The 24,593-nt window shown below is 36.0% G+C and overlaps 2 protein-coding genes and 1 pseudogene across 14 annotated transcripts; all 3 read left to right on the top strand.

Annotated features, from left to right (window-relative positions):
- Positions 1–2,912: 2,912 nt before the first annotated feature.
- On the top strand, positions 2,913–7,875 carry LOC111278733 (RNA-binding protein 1-like). 12 transcript variants are annotated; one of them, XR_016340834.1, is made up of 7 exons: positions 2,913–2,983; positions 3,442–3,698; positions 3,880–4,885; positions 6,188–6,315; positions 6,414–6,510; positions 6,919–7,105; positions 7,630–7,875. XR_016340834.1 is itself a non-coding variant. In XM_022865622.2 (4 exons), exons 2-3 carry the CDS (start codon positions 3,477–3,479, stop codon positions 4,855–4,857), a joined length of 1,200 nt encoding a protein of 399 aa, XP_022721357.1. In that variant the 5' UTR covers positions 2,938–3,035; positions 3,445–3,476; the 3' UTR covers positions 4,858–4,885; positions 7,630–7,751. The 12 variants fall into 12 exon arrangements, 4 of the variants coding, with proteins under 4 accessions (XP_022721155.1, XP_022721357.1, XP_022721590.1 ...); XR_016340833.1 differs by having other exon boundaries at positions 2,928–3,035; XR_016340835.1 differs by having other exon boundaries at positions 2,938–3,035; positions 3,445–3,698.
- Positions 5,338–7,875, top strand: LOC149519564 (uncharacterized; annotated as a pseudogene). Its single transcript, XR_016340839.1, has 5 exons — positions 5,338–6,118; positions 6,188–6,315; positions 6,414–6,510; positions 6,919–7,105; positions 7,630–7,875. The product of XR_016340839.1 is annotated as an uncharacterized LOC149519564 (transcript).
- A 6,718-nt stretch (positions 7,876–14,593) lies between these two features.
- LOC111279050 (AP2-like ethylene-responsive transcription factor ANT) lies at positions 14,594–18,192 on the top strand. The gene is made up of 9 exons (XM_022865981.2): positions 14,594–14,928; positions 15,041–15,707; positions 15,928–16,010; positions 16,163–16,171; positions 16,264–16,352; positions 16,470–16,543; positions 16,641–16,691; positions 16,792–16,868; positions 17,255–18,192. Exons 1-9 carry the CDS (start codon positions 14,601–14,603, stop codon positions 17,926–17,928), a joined length of 2,052 nt encoding a protein of 683 aa, XP_022721716.2. The 5' UTR covers positions 14,594–14,600; the 3' UTR covers positions 17,929–18,192.
- The last annotated feature ends 6,401 nt before the right edge of the window (positions 18,193–24,593 follow it).

Raw genomic sequence — 24,593 nt, forward strand, 5'->3', positions numbered from 1 at the left:
TGTGAATTTAATCAAATTTTATGTGAATTTTTTTATTTGTTTCTTTCATAAAATATTTGGTTATAATTATAATCTAATAAAAAAGAAAAAGTTTAAACCTATATCCAATTTCATATGTCATCTCTTTCTCTTTATTATATCTTGATCAACGCAGCTATCCAACACGGTTCATGGTTGACTAGGCTTTCCATGAGAAGTGTAAAGCATGAAGCATGAACTTAAGCTATAGGATGAAGAAGTTAAAAACCTTGGTTAAACTCAAAATATACTACTAATAAAATATATGCAGATATGACGCTTGTAATTAGTTGGAGTTTGGGCTCCACTCATGGCTTCCATTAGTAAATGAAATAGCCCCGAGACCCGAGAAAAAGAAAAAGAAAAGGCAATGCTTTTATGGAGAAAGAGCGTTGAGTAGTTTATGTGATTTTTTTTCGGCAACGTGAAGATGACAAAGATTAAGTAATGTAATTGACATCGCTAAACCCTAGAAAGGATTTAATTCAATAACACCTAGAGATACTTCTCACATCATCATCTTTGAAAAGTTTAATTCCAAAGGCCTATTAGGACACTTTAAAAGTTGGTCAAAACCCTAATTTGGGTTTGTTGAACATCGTTTATATATAATTAATTAATATTAATTTTATCTTTAATTATTTAATTTAATGACCAAAATAATTTTAAAAAAGACATTAAAATTGAGGTTTGAACCTCAAACTTTTCTCTTTTTTTTAATATAAGGCTATACATCCATCGAATGACAAAAAAAAAACCTAATGTTAATTTTATCAATTAGCTTGTCAAACATCAATGACAAGATAAGCAAAAGATCGAAAAAACAATTCTTAATACTTAGGTTTATTACCACAAATTTCGATACGTAGATAATATAAAAATTATTATAATTACAATTAATTTATTAAGATTTGATTAAAATATAAAATATAAATTTATTAAATGATATTTTTTGAAAATAATTAAGTAAATCAATTGCATTAATTAATATCAAGTTATTTTTAAGACATATTCAAAGCATGTCACATGCAAAAGAATTAAAAAATGAAAAAAATATTGATTAGATAAATGATTAATAAGGTTTTAAGAGTGGGGGCGCAATTATCGAATATTCGCACGCATAAGACTAGTTGATTATAGTAATGGATTATTTGTTTGCTTTGAGGCATTGAGCTGTCACCCCTGCATGTGAGGAAATCTCGGGATTGAATCCCTCGGCACGAGCTTTGCAGCATTGATTTATTTTCTTTCTCTTCCCTTCAATCTTACTTCGATCCGATCTTACCAACCCAGAAAAAAATTATTATTGAAAAGAAAATGCGTTTAAACTTACCGCTCTCAAAGTATTTTGTAATCATTGTATAGCAGAAAATAATTGTACGAAATCGAAAGCAATGTTCAATGTCACCATAACTTCCATTATTTCTTACCAAACAAAGTTTTGGAAATTGGAAAAAAAAAATGATTACTAACACGGTTTTCTCCCGAATGTCTTTCTATTTTTTTTCTTAGAATAATAAAAATTGTTAGTTTAAGGAAAATTAAAGATTTTGTTATTTTCTTGAATAATTTAAAAAGCATATTTTAAATATTTACATGATATTTCTACGATTTTATTTTTGAAATAAATTTTAATTGAATTGTGGAAATCCCAGTACGAAACTTTCTAGAGATGGCGAAAAGAAAAACTATAGCTCATTCTTGTAGAATATATATATTTTTTGAAAATTTTAATTTATTTTTTATTTAATTTAAAAAAAATTACGTATATAAAATTTTGAATTTATAATTTTTAAATATCAATTGTAATAATACATTAATTAATTTAAAAATATTCGACCGCATGATATAAAAATTAAACATGACGAAAAAGAAATTGGCAAGTTGCATGTGTCAAATCGAGCACACAAGTGACAAAAAGCATTTTGACATCATGGCAAGTGCTAGTCCACAAATAAAAAATTTCATCAATAATTTTTTTATTATTTTATTGTTATTTTTACATTAATTTTGTAAACTTGATTTGATTTGATTTATAAAATTTTTCATTACCAGTTTCGGCAAAGAATGATGCGGTGCACATGAAGGACGCAAAAAATTAGAATCAGAACAACAATAATACAGGAAGCTGAAGGCTGAAGCGGACATCGAGGGGGCATGGTTCAACTCCCCTGTTTTTATCACGCCCCAATTGAGCCAGATTTGCTATGAAGAATCTAATCAAGTCTGCCTTTTTTTTTTTTTTTTTAAAATACAGGAATTAAAAGAGTTCATGGTTTCTCTTTATTTATTTTTATGTTGGGATATGTTAGTTTAACACCTAATTTTTTTTTAACTAAATGAATTTTTTTTTTAATTTTAAATTTGATATTGAATTGGCCTGATCATTTAATTAAATTCAATTTAGCATTTCAATTTATTTCCAATCTTATTTGGGATTTTTATTAAAATTATGTTTGATCACAAATGTAATCCCTAAAAAGAAAATAAAATTGTAATTTAAATTTTCAGTTGTGAACAATTTGCTTGTATTAATTTCATAATTTTTGGTTTCGAACCCGATTAAGCTTGTTTCATTAATAAATTTATTTTTTATATTAAAAATAAAAATAAATAATTTTTTTTTAATAAAAATACTTGAGCGTGAATGCTAATCTCGTGATCTTCTTTCCTGGAAGGGCTTTACCTCCTCTAAACAAAAAACAAAAGGTAAACGTACGGAACTAATTAATTAAAAAAAAAAAACCGAACTATAAAATTGAGCACAATAGCCCAATAATGCTTAATATCGATTAACTTTAATCAGGCCGTTTAAATTGAGATCCATAGTTGCCTTTGGGCCAACTTCCCTCTCACCATTTTTAATCGAGCCCATTAATTGGGCCCAGAAATTGTAATTAATTCCCAATTTTCCACGCTCAAATTTGAACCCTTTTCCCCGAAACAAATTTTCGCTTTTTCACTGGTTCGTTACTCGTTAGAAGCTTAACTAAATTGTTTTTTTCCCCATTCTTCAGGTTAAAAAAAAAGGCTTTCTTTTTTCTCCATTAATTCTGTTCTTTGTCTTTTTTTTTTTTAACTTACACATGTTTTTCTTTGGGTTTTTTTTTTTTTAAGAAACCCTAGAAAAGATTAAGCTTTGGGGTTTTATTCTGCCCGTTTCAATTGGGGTTTTTTGAGTTTAATAATTTTCAATTAGGGTTACTAGGATTTTACTCCATCTGGGAATTTTCGGGTTTCTGCTGTGTTTAAGGTTTATAGGGGTTTTCACTATCTATTTCCTGTGGTACAATATTTATAGGGTTTTAGGGTTAGGGTTTCTACTGTTCTTAAGCAATTAGGGTTTTTTTTTGTGCAAATTGTGGTAATTCGTGTTTTGGTATAATTGGGAATTTTATTGGTTTGGTTTTTTTTTGGTTTCAGTAGCTAGGGTTTTGGGAGCTAGGGTTTAGCAGAATATGGAATCCGATCAAGGCAAACTCTTTGTGGGAGGCATATCTCGGGAGACAACTGAAGCTACTCTCAAGGATCATTTCAGCAAATACGGCAACGTTGTGAGCTCAGTTGTAGCTAAAGACAGGAACACCAAAAGCCCTCGTGGTTTTGGCTTTGTTTTGTTCTCTGAACCTTCTTCAGCTGATAAAGCTCTTCAAGACACCCATGTTATTCTTGGGAGAACGGTCAGTTCAAAGCTCTCTTTCCTCACTCATTCACTCTCATTTATTTATGTCTGTTACTCTGTTTGCTTGCTCTGAAAAAGGGTGGAATCGAACTTAGGATAAGCTTTTAAATTGTTTAGGAAAGGATAACATGCAGTTATTTTGGGCTGTATAATATACTATTTATTTACTGGTTTTCTAGGTAGAAGTGAAAAAAGCGATACCCCGAAGTGAACAACACCAAAACCAACAGCAACAGCAGCAACCACACCACAATCCGAATCAACAACTGAATAGTGGGTTCAGTAGGAATGGTTGTGAAGCTGCTGACAGCAACAATCACTTTAGGACTAAAAAAATTTTTGTAGGGGGTTTATCTGCTAGTCTAACTGAGGACGAGTTTAAGAATTACTTTGAAAGATTTGGTAGAATAACAGATGTCGTTGTGATGCATGACAGCTCGACTAACCGACCTAGAGGATTTGGGTTTGTTACCTTTGAATCAGAGGAGTCTGTGGAGAATGTTATGCAGAAGAATTTTCATGAGTTGAATAATAGGCTTGTGGAGGTCAAGCGTGCAGTGCCAAAAGAGGGAAATAATGGCAGTAACGGTAATTATAACATGAAGACTGGTGTTGGAAGGGGATCTCCTTATAATGGTTTTCAGCCTGCTGAGTACTCTTCCAGTAGTCCTGGATATGGAATATTTCCCGGTTATGGTCCTCTTCTTGGGTATAATACCGTTGGGGGATATGTTTATGGAACTGGTGTTTATGGCAGTGGGTACCCGACAGTAGGCTATGAAAGGGTTGGTTATGGTGTCTCTCCAGTTACCCCTAGGGGCCCTTTGTATGCCCCTGTAATGCTTGGAGCAAGAGTTTTTCCTCTGCCTTATGGAACTGCATCAATCTATCCTTCGTATATGAATGGTGGAGTTGGTCTAATGGGTACAGCGACTGGTGGGTTCAATGGGATTATTGGAACTGGAGTTGATGGGAAATGGAATCAGGTTCGTGGTGGCTTTGGAGATCTGCCAGCAAATGCCATGCCACCTCAGATTGAAGGGGTTAACTTCGGTAGTGATCGTCCGGGTTTAAAAGAGCAAAGTGGTGGTGCTTCTAGTGAACAGGAACAGAAAGGTCTTGATGGACAACTTAAACCTTTAGATGCTTCTAGATGATTATTTGGCTCTTTTGGAGCTTTGAAGGGTTAGTAAATTCTTTAACTAATGGGTTAGGGTAGTTTAACCATCACTGTTCAGTATCCTTTTTAGATGTAATCTGTGTCATAAACATGCTGCATTGCTCTGTGTCGTAAACGTGCTGCACTGCTGTGTCGTCTTTAGTTTATGATTTGTCAGTACAAAATTCAGCATTCTGTAATATAACTGCATTTAGATTCAACTTCTCTTGTGCATTTTACCTCTCTGTTAGGCAATGTTAATAATGAAGCAATACAGAAGCATATTTGGATCTAAAAGGTTGCTTTCTCGGTCCTTTTTGGGCATTGATGTTGTTGTCATCCCATTGATTTTTACCAATTTCTCTCTCGAATCTTCCCCCAACTCCAAACTCAATCTATTGGTTCTCTTGCTCATATGATCAACAAGCACGCACAGGGAGAGACCCGCTTGTAGAAGATACAGCTGAAAGGTCTGCGACAATCGATAGCTTTACATTATATTTGGTACCACACCTTGCTTTAGCAGTGGTGAAAAATAATTACTCTATACTTTTACTATCTTTTCATTTCTCCTTTTAATAAATCTAATCGCATCATCAGATTTTGATTATTCAGTTTTATGGATGAGTAATATCGGTGGTAATGGTTTTTTAACCTTTTTCAAATGCTAAAATCTTACTTCTGGGACCAATCAAACCGGCGGACACAATTGCTATTCGGATGATCAAATCTGTAGAAAAAATTTCACCCCAAAGAATAATCCGTAGATAAAAATAGAAAGCCAGAAAATGCCTTTCTTTTATTACAGGTCGCGGGGATAGGGGAGTGCAAGAAATTGCCTAACAAAGCTAGGGTGGCAAACTGTGAAGGGAAGAATTGAGAGTGAGCTGAGCCGAACGAGAAAAAACCCACGAAGGAAAAGAATAGAAAATATGTTTCTGCTTAGCTCTCCTAGCGTAGCTTTGTCTGCTAATAAATGTTCACCCAAATTCACAGCTCCAATTCAACCTTCCTATTCCAATTCCGCTTTCAATCGGAGACCCAAACTCATTTCCTTGAGAAATTATCGGAAACCGTCTCATCTCACTCTTGCCAAGGCTGAGGGAGGCCTACACTCTGGCTCTCTCTCTGCTCCCAAACAATCTCACCCCCGCCGCCTCGCTGAAAGACGCCGTTTTGGTTGGTCAAGAAGATACCCTTTTGGAAGGCGTTATCCAGTTTGAAAAACCCAGCTCCTCTTCTCGTCTTATTTAATGGGGGTAATTTTCCGTTATTTTTACCTTTCTCTTTATGTTCATTTTTTAACTGTTTCAATTGTTATGCAACAGTCGAGTGGCTTTGCTTGCTGGTGGGGATGTGTTTGCTCTGCTTATGTTTTCTGCAATTGGTATATACAATCATGGCCTCCCAAATTTTTCAATGGACAGGCTACGTAAAGCTGACTCTTTCATGGCGGGTACTTTTTCTTTTTTCCTTTAGTTTTTTTTCTGTAATTTGAGGAAAAAAAAGATTTCTTTATTTCAGTTTGGTAAAAATGGAAATGTGGATTGATAGGATGGTTTGAGTGCATGCTTCCTTGGTGGCTATGGCGAGGTTGGGCAAGGAGCCAATGGTCTATCCAAAGCCGTCACTGCTGCCGCCAAATCTTAGGGTTTGGGAATTCCTTTTAAGTTTTTTTCTTCTTTTTCCAAATTTGAACTATTCATCTGAACGTAAGTTCATAACAATTAAAACAATTTGTGGGGTTTATTTGTAAGTTAAAAGTTGGGAGAGGGGGACTCAAACTTGAGACCTTTAATAGGAGGTGAGGTATGGTTACATGATTTCTTCAATGATTGTTTCTGTTAAGGTGTCAAATGTTGTGCTTTTGCTGTCTCATCATACTGCTTAGAAGCCTTAGAATTAATAAGTTGATCATGTTGTTTTTGACTTGCCGCTACTAGTTACTTTAAAGTTACATTCCACCCTTTTCTTTCTCTTTTCTAGTTGTTTTTTACATACCTAGCTGACAACTTATCTATGTAAATCATATCCCATTCCTTTTTTTCTCTTTTGACAGTTGGGATTTTGATTATATGTGCTGCAACATCAGGTCATATTCCTCCATATACCTCTGTCTTAGTAACAATGGGAAGCATTTCCGATTTGCTTATTGGTTAGAGAACATTATTGATAACATTTTCCCTATGAAACAAAGAAGAAGAATGATGTATATCAACATGGCAGCCCGTTTGAACTCTTTTGAGGTTTGAGAATTTTTCGTGATTCACCATGTTCATGAAATAATTTTAAGCTTCGCACCTTATGTACACAAGTTCGTTTTAGTGTATTTGGTTATCTACTTTGATTCTGAAATTAAGAAATCATCTTAAAATTAGAGTTGTCTTCAATATGATCGGAGTGCTTCATTCTGAACTTCTTACTTGTTAGTTCTTGCATAACTATGAATTGAAACTCTTATAAAGTACTTCCACCCTGTTTGATTCATTTCAGGTCTTGGAAAATTTTTAAACCAAGGGAAGGTATTTGTTTTCCTTGAAAAAGAAACCAAACTGAAAAAAGACATCTTTTTATGCTTACTCTTTCATTATGAACTGAAAGATGAGATGTATTCAAATCCCTTTATCTAAATTTTGCGGTATACTCCTCTATTATGGTCTTAAGTGCAATATTCAACAAATTGAAGTTAGCATGAAGAATTGGTGTTACTCTTCTGCTCAAACAATGAAGAACACATTCTTAATAGAGATTTGATTACTTTTTGTTGCAGTTGCTCACATCATTGGTATGGAGATGGTAATACCCAACATCTGCCATGAGGTTGATCCCTCAAGACATAAATTTTCTCAATTTTCATGTATACTTGTACTGATCTGGTATGGTTGTAACAGGTAAGAGAAATCTCTTACTATTGTTTAATTTCCAAATTTCAAGGCTGTATTATGATGATGCACTCCTGTGAATATTATCTTTATGTGGTAATTAGCATTATAAGTGTAATGATACTTTTTCTAAAGGAGGGTTCACTATCATTTTTTACTATCTTTTTAGGAACTGCTGCCTTAAAATGGCTTTCTTATTTGTGAATCAATTCGATTTTTCAAGATCAATGTAGCAGGATGACTAACTGTCCAACCTCCCCCCCCCCCCCCCCCCCCCAATTAGCAAGCAATAAGAAATAATGAAATGGGATGATAATATTATTACTTTTTATCACAAGAGAGTGAGGGATAATGTTATTGTTGTTTATTGGTAGAGAGCCTTGAGTGAATAGAAGCAGCAATAAGCCTCTTTATGCTTAATTATGAACCTCTGAGCTTAAAAGCTTAAGGTCATTGGTTTAGTTGTTTTGGTTGCGCAATGCAACTGCACTGTTAACCTCTGAGGTGATATGAGGCTTTTCACCCTCTGTTCTTCCCTCTACTTCCCTGACTGAAGATTGTGATTGGCCTGAGTAGCTTATCGCGGTTGCCTTCTGGGCCCAATCACAGTAAACTGAAGCTGATTTCATAACCTACTTAAATCGAACTGGATAACTATAAAATCCTACTTATGGTAAAATGGTTTGTGAGTCTAATTGGCTATCTGATGCTGGTAGCGTTGTCCCTGAATGTTTCTCTGATTTTTACACTAGAGTACATGATATAGTAGGATAAGCTCTGAAAATCTGCTAATTTCCCTAGCACTATTGCCTGTCTTGCTGGAAAAAAAATATTTTTGTTTAATAACTCCCCATCAATATTTTGTTTTTAGATGTTTGATTATTTCAAGTAAACAGTCGGGATTTAGGAACCACTTAAACTCTCTTTCTTAGTTGTTTTTTAATGCCATTATGGTGGTAAAACTGAAGCCTTGAAGGATATTGTTGGTGGGCTGTATCTTTTGTTTAATGTCGGAGGTTAACAATGATAACATATTAGTCTATTACTGAGGTCTTTTGATTTCCGGAGGAAGATGCTCCCCGATTAATTGAAACATCACCGACAGCGCCACTTAATTGGAATTGGGAGTCCATATCTATGAAGTTTTTGTTGTGTAATAATCACTATTCAGGGGGTTTCTAGGATTGGAAAAGGCCTTTCTATGCAAATCGGCGAAGTGACAGATTGGACAAGGCCTTTTAAGGCAACAAAATAGCATAGCGATTGGGGTTGGGTGGGCTCATCGGCTGGTAAATAGAAGAGTAAGTGGGTAGATGTGTGAATTTCTTCGGTAGGAGTCTAGGAGACCCCTATAAGCCGTCACAACAGACCATCTTGTTGGATGTTGGTTGCTTGCTTCACGAAGCGTCCCATCAGCCTTAGAATTTGCTTATACAAAATCAAAACCACTTGTTTTTCATTGATTTTTTTCCCCTTCGCTTTTCTTTCTCTGTAGGCAACAGATGGCCCGGGTACCCTTTGGGTTTTTCTATTTGACCAGCGTTCAGTCCTTGATGTTTCATTTGGTTACCATCGCCATATCACATCATCATTCGGTGTTTTGACTAATGGGCCTGCTGCATTTGCCATACCCATTACCACCCACTAGAAATATACCGTCGAGTCAATAACACTGTATTACCATTTGCTATACAAAATAAACCTCCCAAATTCCACTTGAAAGTATGTTCTTGCATTTCCTGTATTTTGTTTATGTCTTTTTTAACCAATTATCTTTAATTCAGGTAAAATTTCGTTAAGCATGTCACTGAAAAAAAAAAAAAGGGATACTAAGTCTAACGTCAACGAATAAGTTGGAGATCCTTTTCTTTACATTCCCTTAAAGTCAATAACATGTTTGCTCTTAAAAAAAAACATTACTAAAAAAGAAACATCCTTCATAGTTTTCTGTCATTAACAAGCAAAGATTAAAGCAAAATGGATGACATTTTAAAGCCATGTAGCATTCAAAAACATAAAGGCACATTTGGGTATCTTGGGGAGTGGGGATGCCGTGATATGGGGCAGAAATTACTGCTGAAAAAGAAAGCTCCATATCCCTGACCCACCTCTCTTTTTTTTTTGGTTTTGGAATTCCTCCAACCACAAGTCTCTCTTACACCCTTTTTTCACTCTTTTGGGACTCAATAGAGTATAGAGTGATGTCTTAGGATATGCCATGTTTAATTGATTTGCTTGCTTCTGGATTTAAATGATCATCAGTTTCTTTTGTTTACAAAAGAAGCCAGTAGTCTGTTCTAGTGCATCAAAGCCAAGCTGTCTCTGAATTTGCTCTCTTAATTGGAAGAAGAAAAGACCCCTCTTGGGGAAACAAAGAGAGAGAGAATCTAAGCTGATTTTGACATGTCATCAATGGTTCAAGGAGCCCAAAGTAGTGACAAATAGGAAAAGGTGTGGGAAGGTAAGGGTTAAAAACAACTTTAATTGTCAGGAATGCGAGGGACTCTTAATTAAAGCCTCGAGGCTTCAGCTTCAGTGAGAGGTTGAGGAGTAATAAAGCATCAAGTATATACGAGAGAGAGAGAGAGGGAGAGAGAGAGAGAAAAGAGCATATTCAAACAGCTAAAGAAACAGTGAATTACAGAGCCACAGCTGTTTTTGTCCTTGTGATTGTGAATTGGGGTAGCCTGGCCATCCCTCCCCACCCCCCAGTGATCTCATAAAATCCAGTTTCTTTTCTCTATTGGCCCCCCTTAGTGGCTTTTGGCTCTTACTGTGAATCTTTCTCTAGATTTAGTTTGGATTTTGTGTTCTCACGTGATTCTAATAACTCCTTCCCGCATTTAATTCCATCCTTCCCTTCCCTTCCCCTCCGGCCTCAGCTAGACCTCAAGGTTTAACAGAAGTTCCAAACCTTGCATGCCTTAAGCATATGCTGTCTATTTCACAGAAACCATGAGTAAATAAAAGAATTCCCAAATTATCCACTGTTGGGATTTTGGTTTGACTTAAAATGGTTTTGCCAAAGATTTTTGTCCTAAAAGGACCAACTACCAAGCAAGCTGGAAGCAGACTGTGCTCAACATGTTGTTTTATAGATTTACCCTTTCTTACAATCAGGGCAGGCTGCTTGGCTTGTCTTGTCTTGAGTTCCAAACTGATATTCTGTGTGAATTATCTCTATTCTCTCTATATGGAATAAATCACATATTTAAGCGTATCAATGTTGTAATTGATTGTTGAATACGAGAAAAATATCTGGCCACATATTTTGCTGAAGGCTGTTTCTTCTCTGCGGTGAAAACACTTTAATTCTTATTGACAATTATCTGATTGACACTGGAATGATCGTTATCAGATTAGAACCACATGATTTGGTATAATTTTTGTTGTTTATTTATTAAAACGCATTTAATTGTTCCCTGGTTTAAAATTCTGTATGGCGCAATGGAGTCCAATGTCCTTTGATCTCATTAAAAATGGACTGACTCGCACTGAGGAGAAAAGCTTTTTCTAATGCAAACTTTTCTCTACATTTTTTTTGTCTCTTTAAACAGTGCTGTCTGTTCTTTTATTTTGCCTATTTTCTTTTCTCTCCTGCTGCTTGTAAGGTCCACATCTCAGACTAAATATAAGCCTACGTGTTAAAGAATCGGACAAAAATGGCTCACTATTATCGTTTGCTTTGGGTGACTCCTTTCTTTCTCCTCCTCACTTTCATTTGTATATTATGACAGTAATCTCAACATTCACTTAAATTAAGGCTTTGATAATGGAAGATTAACATGTGTTTGTACTGTAGAATAGTGGAATTGATGTGTAAATGGGGTCGGCAGTACGCTTATCGATAAATATTTGATTCTAGACTTGTGTTAATTTCTTTCATTCCGCTTTGAAAATGGATAATTAAAATTTTGGGGTTTAGCTGGCTAGAAGATACATATTGATTCCACTTCGATCGTACTCTCCTAATGCAAGGCCAGGGCAGGTAAAATAGTGTAGTAGTAAGCCACAGAGCCTGGTAAGGTGGAGACCGTGGGGCTTATCTAGTGGTAACAAAAAAATGAAACAACCCTACCACATTTGCTTCTCACTGAAAAGGTTGGTGAAAATGAAAGAATGAAAGTGAATTTAAAGACGGGCAGGCAGGGCAGCTCTTTGCCAAGCCCATGCACTAATTCATGAAACAAGTTAAAAAAAAAAAAAAGATCAGTGCTTTTTTTTTTTTTCTGCTGTGGGTGTTGATGGATTCACTCATCATTGCTAAATAATCAAAAGAGTCCCCTTCCCACCAGTGCACACACACTCTCCATGGTACAACTTCCCCTTTCCCTCCCAAACTCAGTCTTCTTTTGAAGGGTTCAAACCAAATCATTTACATTTGAAAATCTGTCTCATGATTACCTTCATGCAGATCTCCATGCAAAAATGCCAGAACCCCACCCCCTCCCCCAGTCCCCCCCATATAAAAAAACCTCAGCAAGTGATCTTAAGCGGCTAAGCCCAGATAAAAATAAATGAAAGAAAATAAAATCCAACTTTGCTTTCCTTTTTGCTAGCTCCCTGCCACTTAGAAGAAAAAACAAAAAGAAAAGGGTAAAAAGGAAAAGTTGACCAACAAAAGGAGAGTAAGAATTAACGAGAAAAAAATAAGACTAACCCATTAATTAAATTACAGAAACAATCAGTACCAAAAGAAAAAAGAAAAAAAAAACAGAAACAATAAACCATTAGTAATCTGTCTTTAATCATGTTGCCTGTGCTCTCAAGTCATAAGGCACCAGAAAAACACTGAAGTCATTGATAATATTGTTTAATTTTGCGTAATGCAAATGATATATAGTTCCATTAGCTTTTGCATTTCAGATAGTGGTAGCAATGAAGAAAACACTAGCAGAAGAAAAAAGAAAGAAAAAAAAAACTAGCATCTCCACACTGAAATGCATGTACCAGAGTGTGTACACTCTACAGAGAAGACGTATTTAAATGAAAAAGATTACACTTAGATGGGAAATAAAATGGGTTCTTTTCTTTTACAAAAAGCTTTGGTATTTTGGGGGCCCTTTGCTCTCATCATTCCCGGAATATTTCAAGTTCGTTACAGACCCACTTCCCACTTTTTGTCTGGAAGCTGGTGTTGACTAGACATTACAATATTTTTTCTACGAGAAAGGAAATGGAGTTTTTTGTTCTTCTTTTACCAATTGGTTTTCAGGAACTCAGTTCCACGCGCTTACGGCCGGCCAATTTTTTTTTTTTGGATAACCAAACGGCGGGGGCCAACTTTGTACGTCCAATCTGTTCTGAATTTTAGTCATTCAGGCTTTGTTGAGCATTATTCAATCCTTCCTGTATATCTATATACCAATAGGAAAAGGCTATTGTCAAGAGGCTGCTACAGATTTTTTTTTGGGTAGTTGAAATGGGCTGCAAAGGTTTGCTTTTCTTGCTGCAAAAACTTGCATTGGCAACAAAAAAAAAAAAAAAAAAAGAGACAATAGGCAATATAGAACATCTTTTGCTTCATTTCTTTTTTTTTTTATTGTTTGATAGGATTTTCTTTATTGCTTTGCAGACAAAGCAATTTTCCTGCGTCTTTGCTAGCAGCAAAAAAATCCAGCTCTACCCTTTCTTCCTATCAAACATAAAGAAAAACTTGGTTTCCTGTCATCCTAGCATAACAGTTAAGGATCACAGCCAAGTTCATTACTGTCAGATGAATAAAGCACAATTTCAGTAGAAGTCACATCAGATGAGCCACTCAATACACCTTTCTTTATCAAAATATAAGGTGGGTGATAGGCTGTGACCATTTTATGGTCACAGTTAAAAAAAATATATATATATATATATATATTTGAGGGTTTCTCTAAATAATAATACTACTACAACTGCTACTTCTACTAATCCTATTAGCTTTTGTGGGTTTTGTCTTGTAGCAATATTTTCTTTTCCTTTTTGAAATGAAAGCTGTGAACCAAATTGGAGCAGTATTCTAGTTGAGAGGGCAGGCAAACAAAAAACATTAGATTTAATTTGGATCCTTTGTGAGTTTGCAGAGTGGCACAGAAGGCTGTACTGTATGAAGTGACTGGATGGGCAGTGTCCTGCCCGTCAAATCTATCTAAGGCCCTGTGACTGTAAAATTAAAGCAAACCAGTTTTGCTTATCTGACCACCCTTCTCGCTATCTCACACCCCACTAGATTCAACTGACTGGTTCTAGCTGTCATCGGAGAGAGAGAAAAAAAAAAAAAACAAAAAGGATGGTTGTTGTTTCTGGGTTTTTTACTTTCTTTTACTGTGTAGGTGAGTTTATAGGTGCGCATTTGAGAAACTGAGGGGAGGTTTTGTGAGTTTAAGCAAAAAGGGTTTTTGGTGTTATGTTTGTATCTGGGATTTTTGAAGGGTTTAAGAGAAAGTGTCAAGGAAAAAAAAGAAATAAAAAGTAAAGAGGGAATGGAAGTGAGGAAGGAAAAGTAAAAGGGACGTGGTCCTTCTCACATACACAGATCCCTATGGAATGAAGGAGCGCCCCAACCGGCATTGCTCGGTTGAATTCATTCTTTTTGTTTAGTTTAAAGAGACCAATTTTGTTCTCTTGAGAGAGAGAGAGAGAGATAGAGAGAGATTGTGTGTGTGTGTGCATAGATTAAAGAGTTCTGCGCTGTAGAAAATGTTGTTGTATTGAGTTTCTGCTACTAGACAACAAAAGACCAAGCTTTCAGATAGGAGGGAGGCAAGAGATTTCCGTATGATTAGATTATTTTCGCTTCAATGATTGAGTTGCCTTGCAGCTGGGTATATAACTGCTGAGGAACTTCAGAGTGGGAAAAGAAAGAGAGCAGAAGAGGAAGAAGATGAAGACTATGAACGACAATAGCAATGGCTGTAATAATAACTGGTTGGGTTTCTCTCTTTCACCTCACATGAAAATGGAAGTAGCTATTGATCCCCAACACAGTCATCATCAGTTCCATCACCATAGCCAAGCTTCAGCTGCTGCTGCTGCTTCTGTATCTAATGCTGTTTCTACAAGCTTCTACTTGTCTTCTCACCTCAATGGTTCTGGCATCTGCTGTGAAGTTGGAGAAAGTGGAGGTTTTAACGCTCCCTTGTCTGTTATGCCACTTAAGTCAGATGGGTCTCTATGCATCATGGAAGCACTCAGCAGATCACAATCAGAAGGTTTGCTTCAGCCTTTTTGCATGTTTTCCCATTTACTGCTTTGGGATTAATCTTATTTGCTTTTCTAGTTGTTCTAAAACTTCTATTCTTCAATCCTTTTTTGTGTTAAAAGGGATTGTCCCTACTTCATCCCCAAAACTGGAGGACTTCCTGGGTGGTGCAACTATGGAAACGCATCAATATGGAAGCCACGAGAGAGAAACAATGGCTCTGAGCTCAGATAGCATGTACTACCACGAAAATACAGACCAGGAAGCCAACAGACAGCATTCTCTGTACCTTCTTCAAGAACCGTTTAGGCAACAAGACCAAGAGTTTGCGGTTCAAACTCATCCGTATTATTCAGGACTGGGCTGCCAAGGCATGTATCAGTCACCATTGGAGGCAGAAACTAAGGATGCTCAACTAGCAGACTGTGATTCCCAGATTTCTCGAATGCAGGAAACAATGACTTGCTTTAAAAACTGGGTATCTAGGCACTACAACAATAGTTCACTGGAACAGCAGATGACTGCTAGCATGATTGATGATGGGGCAGCTTCAGGGTCTGTTCGTGCAATGGGTTGCGGGGATTTACAGTCTCTCAGTTTGTCTATGAGCCCTGGTTCTCAGTCCAGTTGCGTTACAGCTCCAAGACAGATCTCACCTCCTGCCACTGCATGCGCGGCCATGGAAATAAAAAAGAGAGGGTCTGGAAAAGTGGGTCAGAAGCAACCTGTTCATAGGAAGTCCATTGACACATTTGGACAGAGAACTTCCCAGTATAGAGGTGTCACCAGGTCAGCTCCTGTTGTTCCTTTAATCCAGTACATTTCGTTCTTGGTCATGTTGACAGTATCGTAACTGTTTTCCTTACCCCTCACTGTTTAGTCCTTTATATTCTTTCCATTATGCTAACGTTTATCAGTGCATCTTTCCGTATATTATTATATGCTGAAATATCTCGTTTTCTTTTTTCTCTGAATGTTCGAATAACCTTTATCAAATTGACTTCACCAGACATAGATGGACAGGTAGATTTGAAGCTCATCTCTGGGATAACAGTTGCAAGAAGGAAGGGCAAACCAGGAAAGGGAGGCAAGGTTTGTTTACGGTTTCCGTTTGGAAGTATTCTTTCTTTTGACTGCAATTCTTGGTCCGTCCTGCCTTAATGACCTGACTTGTATTATTAATTCCTTCTTGTCATGTTCGTGCTCCTCGTGGATGGCATTTCAATCAACTCATGCATTTTCAGTTTATCTGGGTAAGCCAAGCCCTTTTAACCTATAGTAATCAGAATTGCAATAATAATCTTGATTTAATCTTTTATTAATCTAGTTTACAAATGAATTTCAGGTGGCTATGACATGGAAGAGAAAGCTGCTAGAGCTTATGATCTTGCGGCCCTTAAGTATTGGGGACCTTCGACGCATATAAATTTTCCAGTAAGTCAAAACATTGTCAAACTATATTTTTGATCATATGAGTTGCTCAAAATTAATAATTTTGATTACATAAAGAAATCATATGATTGTTTTCTGGTTGCTCATTGCTCTCGGCAGCTTGAAAAATACCGAGAAGAACTGGAAGAAATGAAGAACATGAGCCGCCAGGAATATGTGGCCCATCTAAGAAGGTTGGTTTCTTATATTTTTTGCATTCTAAGTCTTATTTTTATTTTTTTTGCTTGCTATGTCTTGATGATAAGTGAATATATTCCTTTTTATTTACAGAAAAAGTAGTGGGTTCTCCAGAGGGGCCTCAATGTACAGAGGAGTAACAAGGTTTCTATTGCTTTTTATTTCCTTTTATGTCACTGAACCTCATCAATTTTATCTTCTTCGGGAGATTTCATGTAATGATTCCTTTTTCTTTTTTTTGTAGACATCATCAGCATGGCAGATGGCAAGCTCGCATTGGCAGGGTTGCTGGAAACAAGGACCTTTATCTTGGAACATTTAGTGAGTTCTTGATAGTTTTTATTCTCATGCAAACAACATTTCTTTTCTTTGCATTTTCTTTTGTCAATTTTCATTCCTAGTTCAAATCTATTGGCTCTTCCATGGCATAAAGAACTTTTAAAGGGCTTATTTGTAAGCATATCTACTCATATGTTTCCACTAGAGAATTGTGATGCTTTTACAAGGATGATGACAGTTGCTTTAAAAACTGAACTTTTCTGATTTCAGTTGCAATGAACTTTTTTAAGGCTGTTTTCTCTGGTGAGCTGATAAAAAAGATGGGAAAAGAAAAGAATTTCTTAGGCTAAAATGCTTATTAATCAAAAAGCTTAAATCTTTTTACCAAAGCTTTTCTGGAGATCAATGTTTCTAGCTTTTGATTTCAGGCACCCAAGAAGAAGCAGCTGAAGCATATGACATTGCTGCCATAAAGTTCCGCGGTGTAAATGCTGTGACAAACTTTGACATAACAAGATATGATGTCGAAAGGATCATGGCCAGCAATACCCTGCTTACGGGAGAGCTAGCTAGGCGAAACAAAGAGGCAGATTCGAACAATGAGGCCAGTGATAACAATACACCATCACTAACCAATGGAGAGACCGTTCAACCTGAAGTCAATAATGGGAATGGTTTAGACCGGAAGATGGCCTTGTATCCATTGCCACAGCAACAACCAAGCGTTGATGATGTTGTGTCACTTGAGCAAAAGTACATGAGTACCGGAAGTTATCGAAATCCCTCTTTCTCGATGGCCCTCCAAGATCTCATAGGAGTTGATTCAGTGAGCTCTAGCCAGCCAATGGTGGATGAATCCACCAAGCTAGGAACGCATTATTCTAATCCAACTTCGTTGGTAACCAGTGTAAACAACTCTAGAGAAGGCAGCCCAGATAAAACAGGCCCCAAAATGCTCTTTGCTAAGCCTCCCTTGGCATCAAAGTTCATTAGTCCAACAAATGGTGTTAGTTGGTTCCCATCAGCAGTATCTCAGCTGAGGCCTGCTGCGGCCGTCTCAATGGCTCACTTGCCTCTTTTTGCTACCTGGAACGATACATAAAATCCTCTTTTCTCCTGTTACCGGAAACATTTGAAATTTTGCCTGTGGAAGAAAAATTAACAAAAATCTGTTGGTAAGGGAAAAGTATGATCCTGATTTTGTTTTTTTAGGAGTTAGTGGGAGGGAATTTGGGATTTAATCAAAGACAAGGGTGGGGGTCACTCATCTGCCTGGTAACAAAAGTGTTGGAAACTTTTTTTCAAGCTGTACCTTTTGGCTCATTGGAATGAAGATTTTACAAAATGCAGGGAAGGAATTAGGAGATATGGGGCCTAATGTTTAAATTCTATGGAATGATATTGTCTATATTGCTGTTATATAATTGAATTTGCTTTTCTACATTTTTATAGTTGTTGCCAAGTACAAAACCAGCCCAATCTTTCCCAATAATGCAAAAGGAGAGCTTATTTTGACCGCAATATCTCGTATCAGTCCCACCGGTTTGTTCCTCAAATCCGCGTTGCACTATCAAAACAATCCCACCTTTTTTGTTCCTCAAAGGAAAAGGACCTTCCACCTCATTATTTAAAAAAGGGGGCAACAGATTCTCAAAACAAAGACTTTATTAGCAAGTTTTATTTTAAAGATTTAATGGTCATAATTGGCTAGGACTTTGTCTGCAACTACATCAATTATCAACTTTGTAAAGGACTAAAGACATAGTTTTATTGTTAAAATTCCCTTTAGCTTTTTCCTAATTCCATGATGTAAACCGACGATGATAAAAAGCGATTCCATGTCCTGGTGTGGACGCTAGAAAGAGATGATGGATTGGTGTGAACTGAGAGAGAAAATCATCCCCCCACTCCCTCGTGCGGATACTGCAGCTGCTTCATCAATTTGCATGTCTGAGTTGGATTGCAATCGTAGAAGATTAAATTGTTGGAATTGAACTGATAGGATGACAGGGAGGAATATGTGCCGCAAAAGCTGGAGGTTGAATAACTCTATTCTCATTATTTTAACTCATAAAAGTCCACACTTCAGACAACATACAAGAAGTTATCCACTACTTTTATCAACTTGATCCGAGGATAGATTTATAAAAAGAATAACCATGGTGGAATATGTGGTTAATTTACTTAACCTCAAAACATGCATTTCATAATAAGTTAATAACTTTCTATGAAAATAATGACTTAAATTTTAAAAATTTTTAAAAACTCAAACAATATAAAAAAATTATTAGGCAACAAACCTCAATAAATCGAAAGAAATATTAATAGTAACTGTATAGGGAAGCATAGTAAGAAAGAACTGTTGGTTATTGCCAGTTGGTTAATGAATGATATTGTCAATTATTTCGTGGTTTTGCATTTGGGCTGGCCAAAGATGCCCTACAGCAATTGCATCACAAGGAAACTCTCTCATTGCTTTTTTGAGAGAAATTAAATCAAGCTTTGATTAGACAAGCATAAAAGAAAAAAGGATAACAAAGAAAAGGTCACAGTGAAGCGATTGATGGTCAAAAAATTGCTATTCTTTGTGGAAAAAAGTTTGCAAAGTGAACAGATACGTCTTATTTCTAACAAAAAAGTAAAAACACCGGTATGAATTTTCTGCAAAATCAAACCCCTCCTTTGAGTTTTGTCAAACAGATATAATTACAATGCTCGTTGTTGACAGCTTGGAATGGTGAAAACATAGTTTTCCGTAGGACAGCATTGGAAAAGTAATAATTGGTTAATCTTAGTTGTGCACGAGCTGGATCATAGCAGCTTATCATGATTTCCAGATTCAATCTTCAAGTGTTTTGATTTTCTGTTTCTTTTTTGTTAGGTGATTGAACTTTATAGTACTGCATGCAACAATATCAAGAGGGAAATCTTATTTGAAATGCATGGGAAGTGGAAAACTATTATCCAAAGTGATGCACAGCCACTGCATCAAAATCCTAATATCAAAAACGTTTTTTTATTTAAAAAAAAAAAAAGAGAGAAAAGGGAAGATTTTCCTGTTCATTGTTCAACTTGTTTTTTTATCCTTTCATTCATCTTCTTCGTCCTGTTAATTAATTGACAAGGTGTGAAACTAACAGTGAACTTGCTGGAGATGCAGAATCTTTGGGGCTCGTATGAAGTACCAGACATGTGCTTAAAGGCACACTGAAAGGCACAAATCCAATTGGGTTAGAAAAAAAAAAAATTTTGTCTTTGAACCTCAGGTTAATAGCCCTAATTCTTTGAATCTGTCTCAAGTATTCAAAAAAATAAAAAGGATCAAAGCAATATCACGTTGTTACTTGTACTGTGTACATAATCCTTGAATAGTCGAAACTCATTTAGCAAAAGCTGAATTTTATTGTTAGACCAATATAAATTGTTGAGACAATAAATGGTCCCATAAGTTTTAGGGGCCCCAACTCCATATTCCTCCATATTGCCAATATACGTGACCAACGGCTCACCCGAAGGCGACCCAGGTTCAGGTGGTGCAGGTATTTGTCCAATATTTTGATAGGGAAAGAATAGGGGGATGTCCTGTGTGGAGGAGTCTTGTTTCTTCGAGGGAGACCTTAAAAACCAGTGGCTCTTTCTCCACCCCTTTCCTTACCTGCCTATGATTTGGACTTGTCCTTCATTTCAAGATTTTCATGTCAACTTGGAAGGACATGATGAGACGAAACTCATAATCTAATATCGGAACAAACAAAATTGAAAGATTCTGGCTTTTCTCACGTTCTCTTTCTCCCTTATTTTTTGTTCGAGTGGCAGATAAATTTTGAAAGATTCTTTAAGCCAAATTTATCAGGACATTAAAGTCTAGGACCAATTTCAGAGGTGGTAGATGAAAACTCCACCCAACCGGTAGACAATGCTAGATAAAACGGCCATTGATGCACCATTGTCACGTCGGCCCCAATTTTTAACTATTATATATCCTTTCACATTTACTTTTTAAAGTTTCTGCATTTCATTGTTCATTTCAAGTTTTGAAATTTGGGTGTTTCAAATACATACGAGAAAGAGATGTAACACAAGGATGAATGGATGAGGTAACAATTGCTCTAGGGCCCGGTTCACCAGACATGGTTGCTTCTATATTTGTCATCATCCTCGTTCATTCATTGCAATCAGTTGTCTCTCGTTTTGCTGCTTGCTAGGAATTCTTGTCTCTTCCATCACTGTCCCACCTGTCTCTTGAGTGCAAGATAAGAGCACCAGACTTTACCTTTCGTACATGCAACCCTTTTGACATTCAAATGGATATTATGGATGAATTTCATTCTGGGTGGCTGAGGCAGTAAAAGTAAATTTATCGACTAATTCTAGATTTGAACTCTGAGATTACTTATTATCAAGGCTAAACATAATCAACCATTCAGTCAATTCTTTATTGGTCTTTGATGAATTCCATTTAACATCATACAAAATTTTCAACGTAAAAAAGTATGGACTATAGAGTAGTAAATAAATAAAAATCCCAATAGATTATGATGATATGATGAAGATGATAAAATGAATGGCTCGGACAAGATTGAGGTGACGGTCCGTGCAGGTGGGCTGTGGGTAGCCAGTGACTGGGGCTGCGGCATAGCCCCCACCGTTTCAGATCACATGTATACATCAGTTCCAGACGGAAATACTCACTACCAAAGAGACAGAGGGAGAGAGCCCATAAAATAAATTAAGAGTTGGACCTGTCAACGTCCCGAATCTAAGTGAGTATCTTTTGGTCCGACTCTTCCAGCATAGAGTGTTTTTCTGCCTCGTGATCACTGCTGTGGTTTTAGTTCAGAAGATTAATTGCGTGCAGGTGGCTAATGGCATGTGGCATTGCTACGCCGTCTCTGTCACCGCACCGCCGTGAGCCTGTCTGTAAATTTGTCTTTTCTTTTAACTCTAGATCCATGCTATGCACTCTCTACTCGTTTAGCCTCCTGTTTCCTGGCCCGTACTCCGTAAAATCACGCAGAATCTTTGCCATTGTAGTCTATCCATTAACTTCTTGTACCAGATTCGTCAGTCATTTGCTTTTTCTGGGCCCAGTCTTTTAATGGGTCATCTAACTTTGTTCTTAGCCCTATTCTGGATTCTTTTTCTATCTTAAGGCCCATTCGGTTTTCTAGCTCATTGGATCTGATTCTATAACCAAACTTCAGAAGCCCAGTGTTGGTCCAATTAAGAAAATAAATTGCTCTTGCTTTATCTTTCCTGGGTTAAAATGGCCTGTTCATTCCATCCATTTCTGCCTGAAATTCTCTCATTTGTATAGGTTGTCATTGTTTTTCTTGTGACAAAGATTTGAATAAAGGGCAGATTATTTAAAAGCAAGCACTGTGGATTGATAATGATTGCACAATTAATACCGTCTAACTGAACAATGCTTGGCATTACAGGAAAACTATTGCAGTACATCTTGCTTTCCATCATAAAATATTTGTGTAACGAAAATGAAGATCGGTTGGCCAAAAAAGCTAGCTAAATTAATCCTTGTCATGAAGATCAGCTGAGGAGTTAGTGAGGACCACATTCAATCAGGCTCACAATGTTCAATCATTGTTTCCTATTGAATGTTCGATCAGAGTTTTCATTTTTCAATGAATAAAGCATCGTTAGTAAGAAACCTGCCATATCCATGGTGTTATGGCACTGCCCATTTTTATTTTGTTTTGGGTCCATATTTTGTAAATGATCTGACTAAGTTGGTCCCTGATCAGCCTCGCCAAACTTTTCCTTCTTTTTGTGGGCCTCAATCTAATTATATGCCACTGTAATTAGGATCTGACTTGATTGCTTACTTTATTGGCAACTTGACTGTCATTTCCATAGTTTTGCGCTTTTGCGTTTCTTCTTGTTTTAGTTTTTAAGTGCGGAATTGGTTGTGTTCTACGTACAAAATATGCACTTATGTTTGCCCTTGGAATAACCCTTGCAATATACTCATCTTGTTCTTAGAGTAATCTTATAAATAGAATACTTACTAACTTTTATTTGTTCAAAAAAAAAAAAAGATTATCATTTTTTTTTGTAGGAAACTGAAACTTTGTACCATACTATTTTATAAAGATTAACATTTAACCCTGCTCAAACCTGAGTTTTTTGCCGTTGGTGCGAATGTGATAATCCTTAAACACCAACATGAAGTTTAACGGCAGGGAATTCCCTCTACTGTGGGGCAATGTCAAATATGAAAAGACATTGTTATGTCGATGGTTTCCAGTATTTAAAGTTTGAGGTACAATAATTTCCCCCCCCCCCCCCCTTTTTTTTTTTGTTCGACAACAATCAACTTTATGCTGTTGTCTGTTAGATAGTTCATTGACAGTTGAAACAAATGGACCCTATACACGAGGCAGAGTGGACCGTTTTTTAGAGTTCTAAACTTCATTCCAGGGAGAAATAACCTTGATTAAGCTTGAATGAGATTTTGAGAAACAAATCTAGTCTAGAAAAAATCCACAGATCCAGCCCATTTGGCCATTTGAGATTTTCCAATTGGTGGACGATTGTTCATTATCAATCCTGCTACTTATTTTTTAATGACTTTGCCATAAGTAGTTTCTGAGGATTACTTAATATTTACGTATCTATCGGAGCTTTCATTTTCAGCCACCCACCCACCATTGCTCTGCATGGCACGAGGCCATGACATTAACAAAACGATGCTAGTTTTGCAGATGATTAATTGTGAAGCGGAGGCCTGCAGGAGTGAATGAACATCACTCCATGACCTTGTCAGTGGCTTAGAACAGGACCAGGATTTTCAGCTTCCCTAGGTATTATATATTTGTTGATCTGGCAACCAATGCTGGAAAATCAACATTTTGTAGACAAGGGCGGAGTCCTGTGTGGGCTTGAGTACCCGCTGAACAAAAAAGAAATTAAAAATCATGTCTCTTAGATACAATTCAAGAAATCTTCACAGTTATAGCTAGTTATTAATGTTTTTTTGGCTCATCTTTTAGCTTTTGTAAACTAAACTTTGGTAGTATTTTCAACTGTTTCAAATATATATACGAGTGATTATATATATTATATCAAATTTCAATACATAAAACATTGATAAAAAAAAAAAAAAGATATTGAAGCCTCTTCATATATTTTACTTTTATTTTATCTTTTATGTTTGTCAGAAAATTAATTTTTTTAATTCACTTTTTAAAAAAAGATAAATTTTTCTGAAAGTTATATTATTTCAAGATTTTGTTGTTATTAATAACAAATTTTTTTTATTAAGTTCTTATATTTCTACACTTTCATAGCAAATTTAATTTGATAATTTAGTCATAGAAATAGGTATTTGTTTTTTTTTAATTTAATATAATTAAATTAAATCTCATTACATAAAATTTTTTTATTTCACCACTGTTTGTAGAGATGTAAGTGTGTGTGATAAAATTTTTCACTTCAAAACTATTGATTAAGCAGTTTAATTTCAAAATCAATAGTCAATTTTAAAAATGTAAATGATACATTAATACTCGTAAATTATTCGAGTTCGATTTGAATAAAATTTGAATTTAATTCGATTATTATCGAGTCAAATTCGAATTTGAGTAATTTGACTTATGATTGAGTTAAATTCTAATATTCTTATATTCGACTCGAATAATTTATGAGTCTGATCAAGTTTTTATATTTTAATATATTTTAATTAATAAAATATTTCGAATTTGAACTTAAGTATAAATCATAAAATTTTTTTCGAATATAAAAATTAAA

Source organism: Durio zibethinus, chromosome 3 (genome assembly GCF_047325235.1).
Source record: "Durio zibethinus cultivar Kanyao isolate XHJ-2024 chromosome 3, ASM4732523v1, whole genome shotgun sequence".
Classification (NCBI taxonomy): Eukaryota; Viridiplantae; Streptophyta; class Magnoliopsida; order Malvales; family Malvaceae; genus Durio; species Durio zibethinus.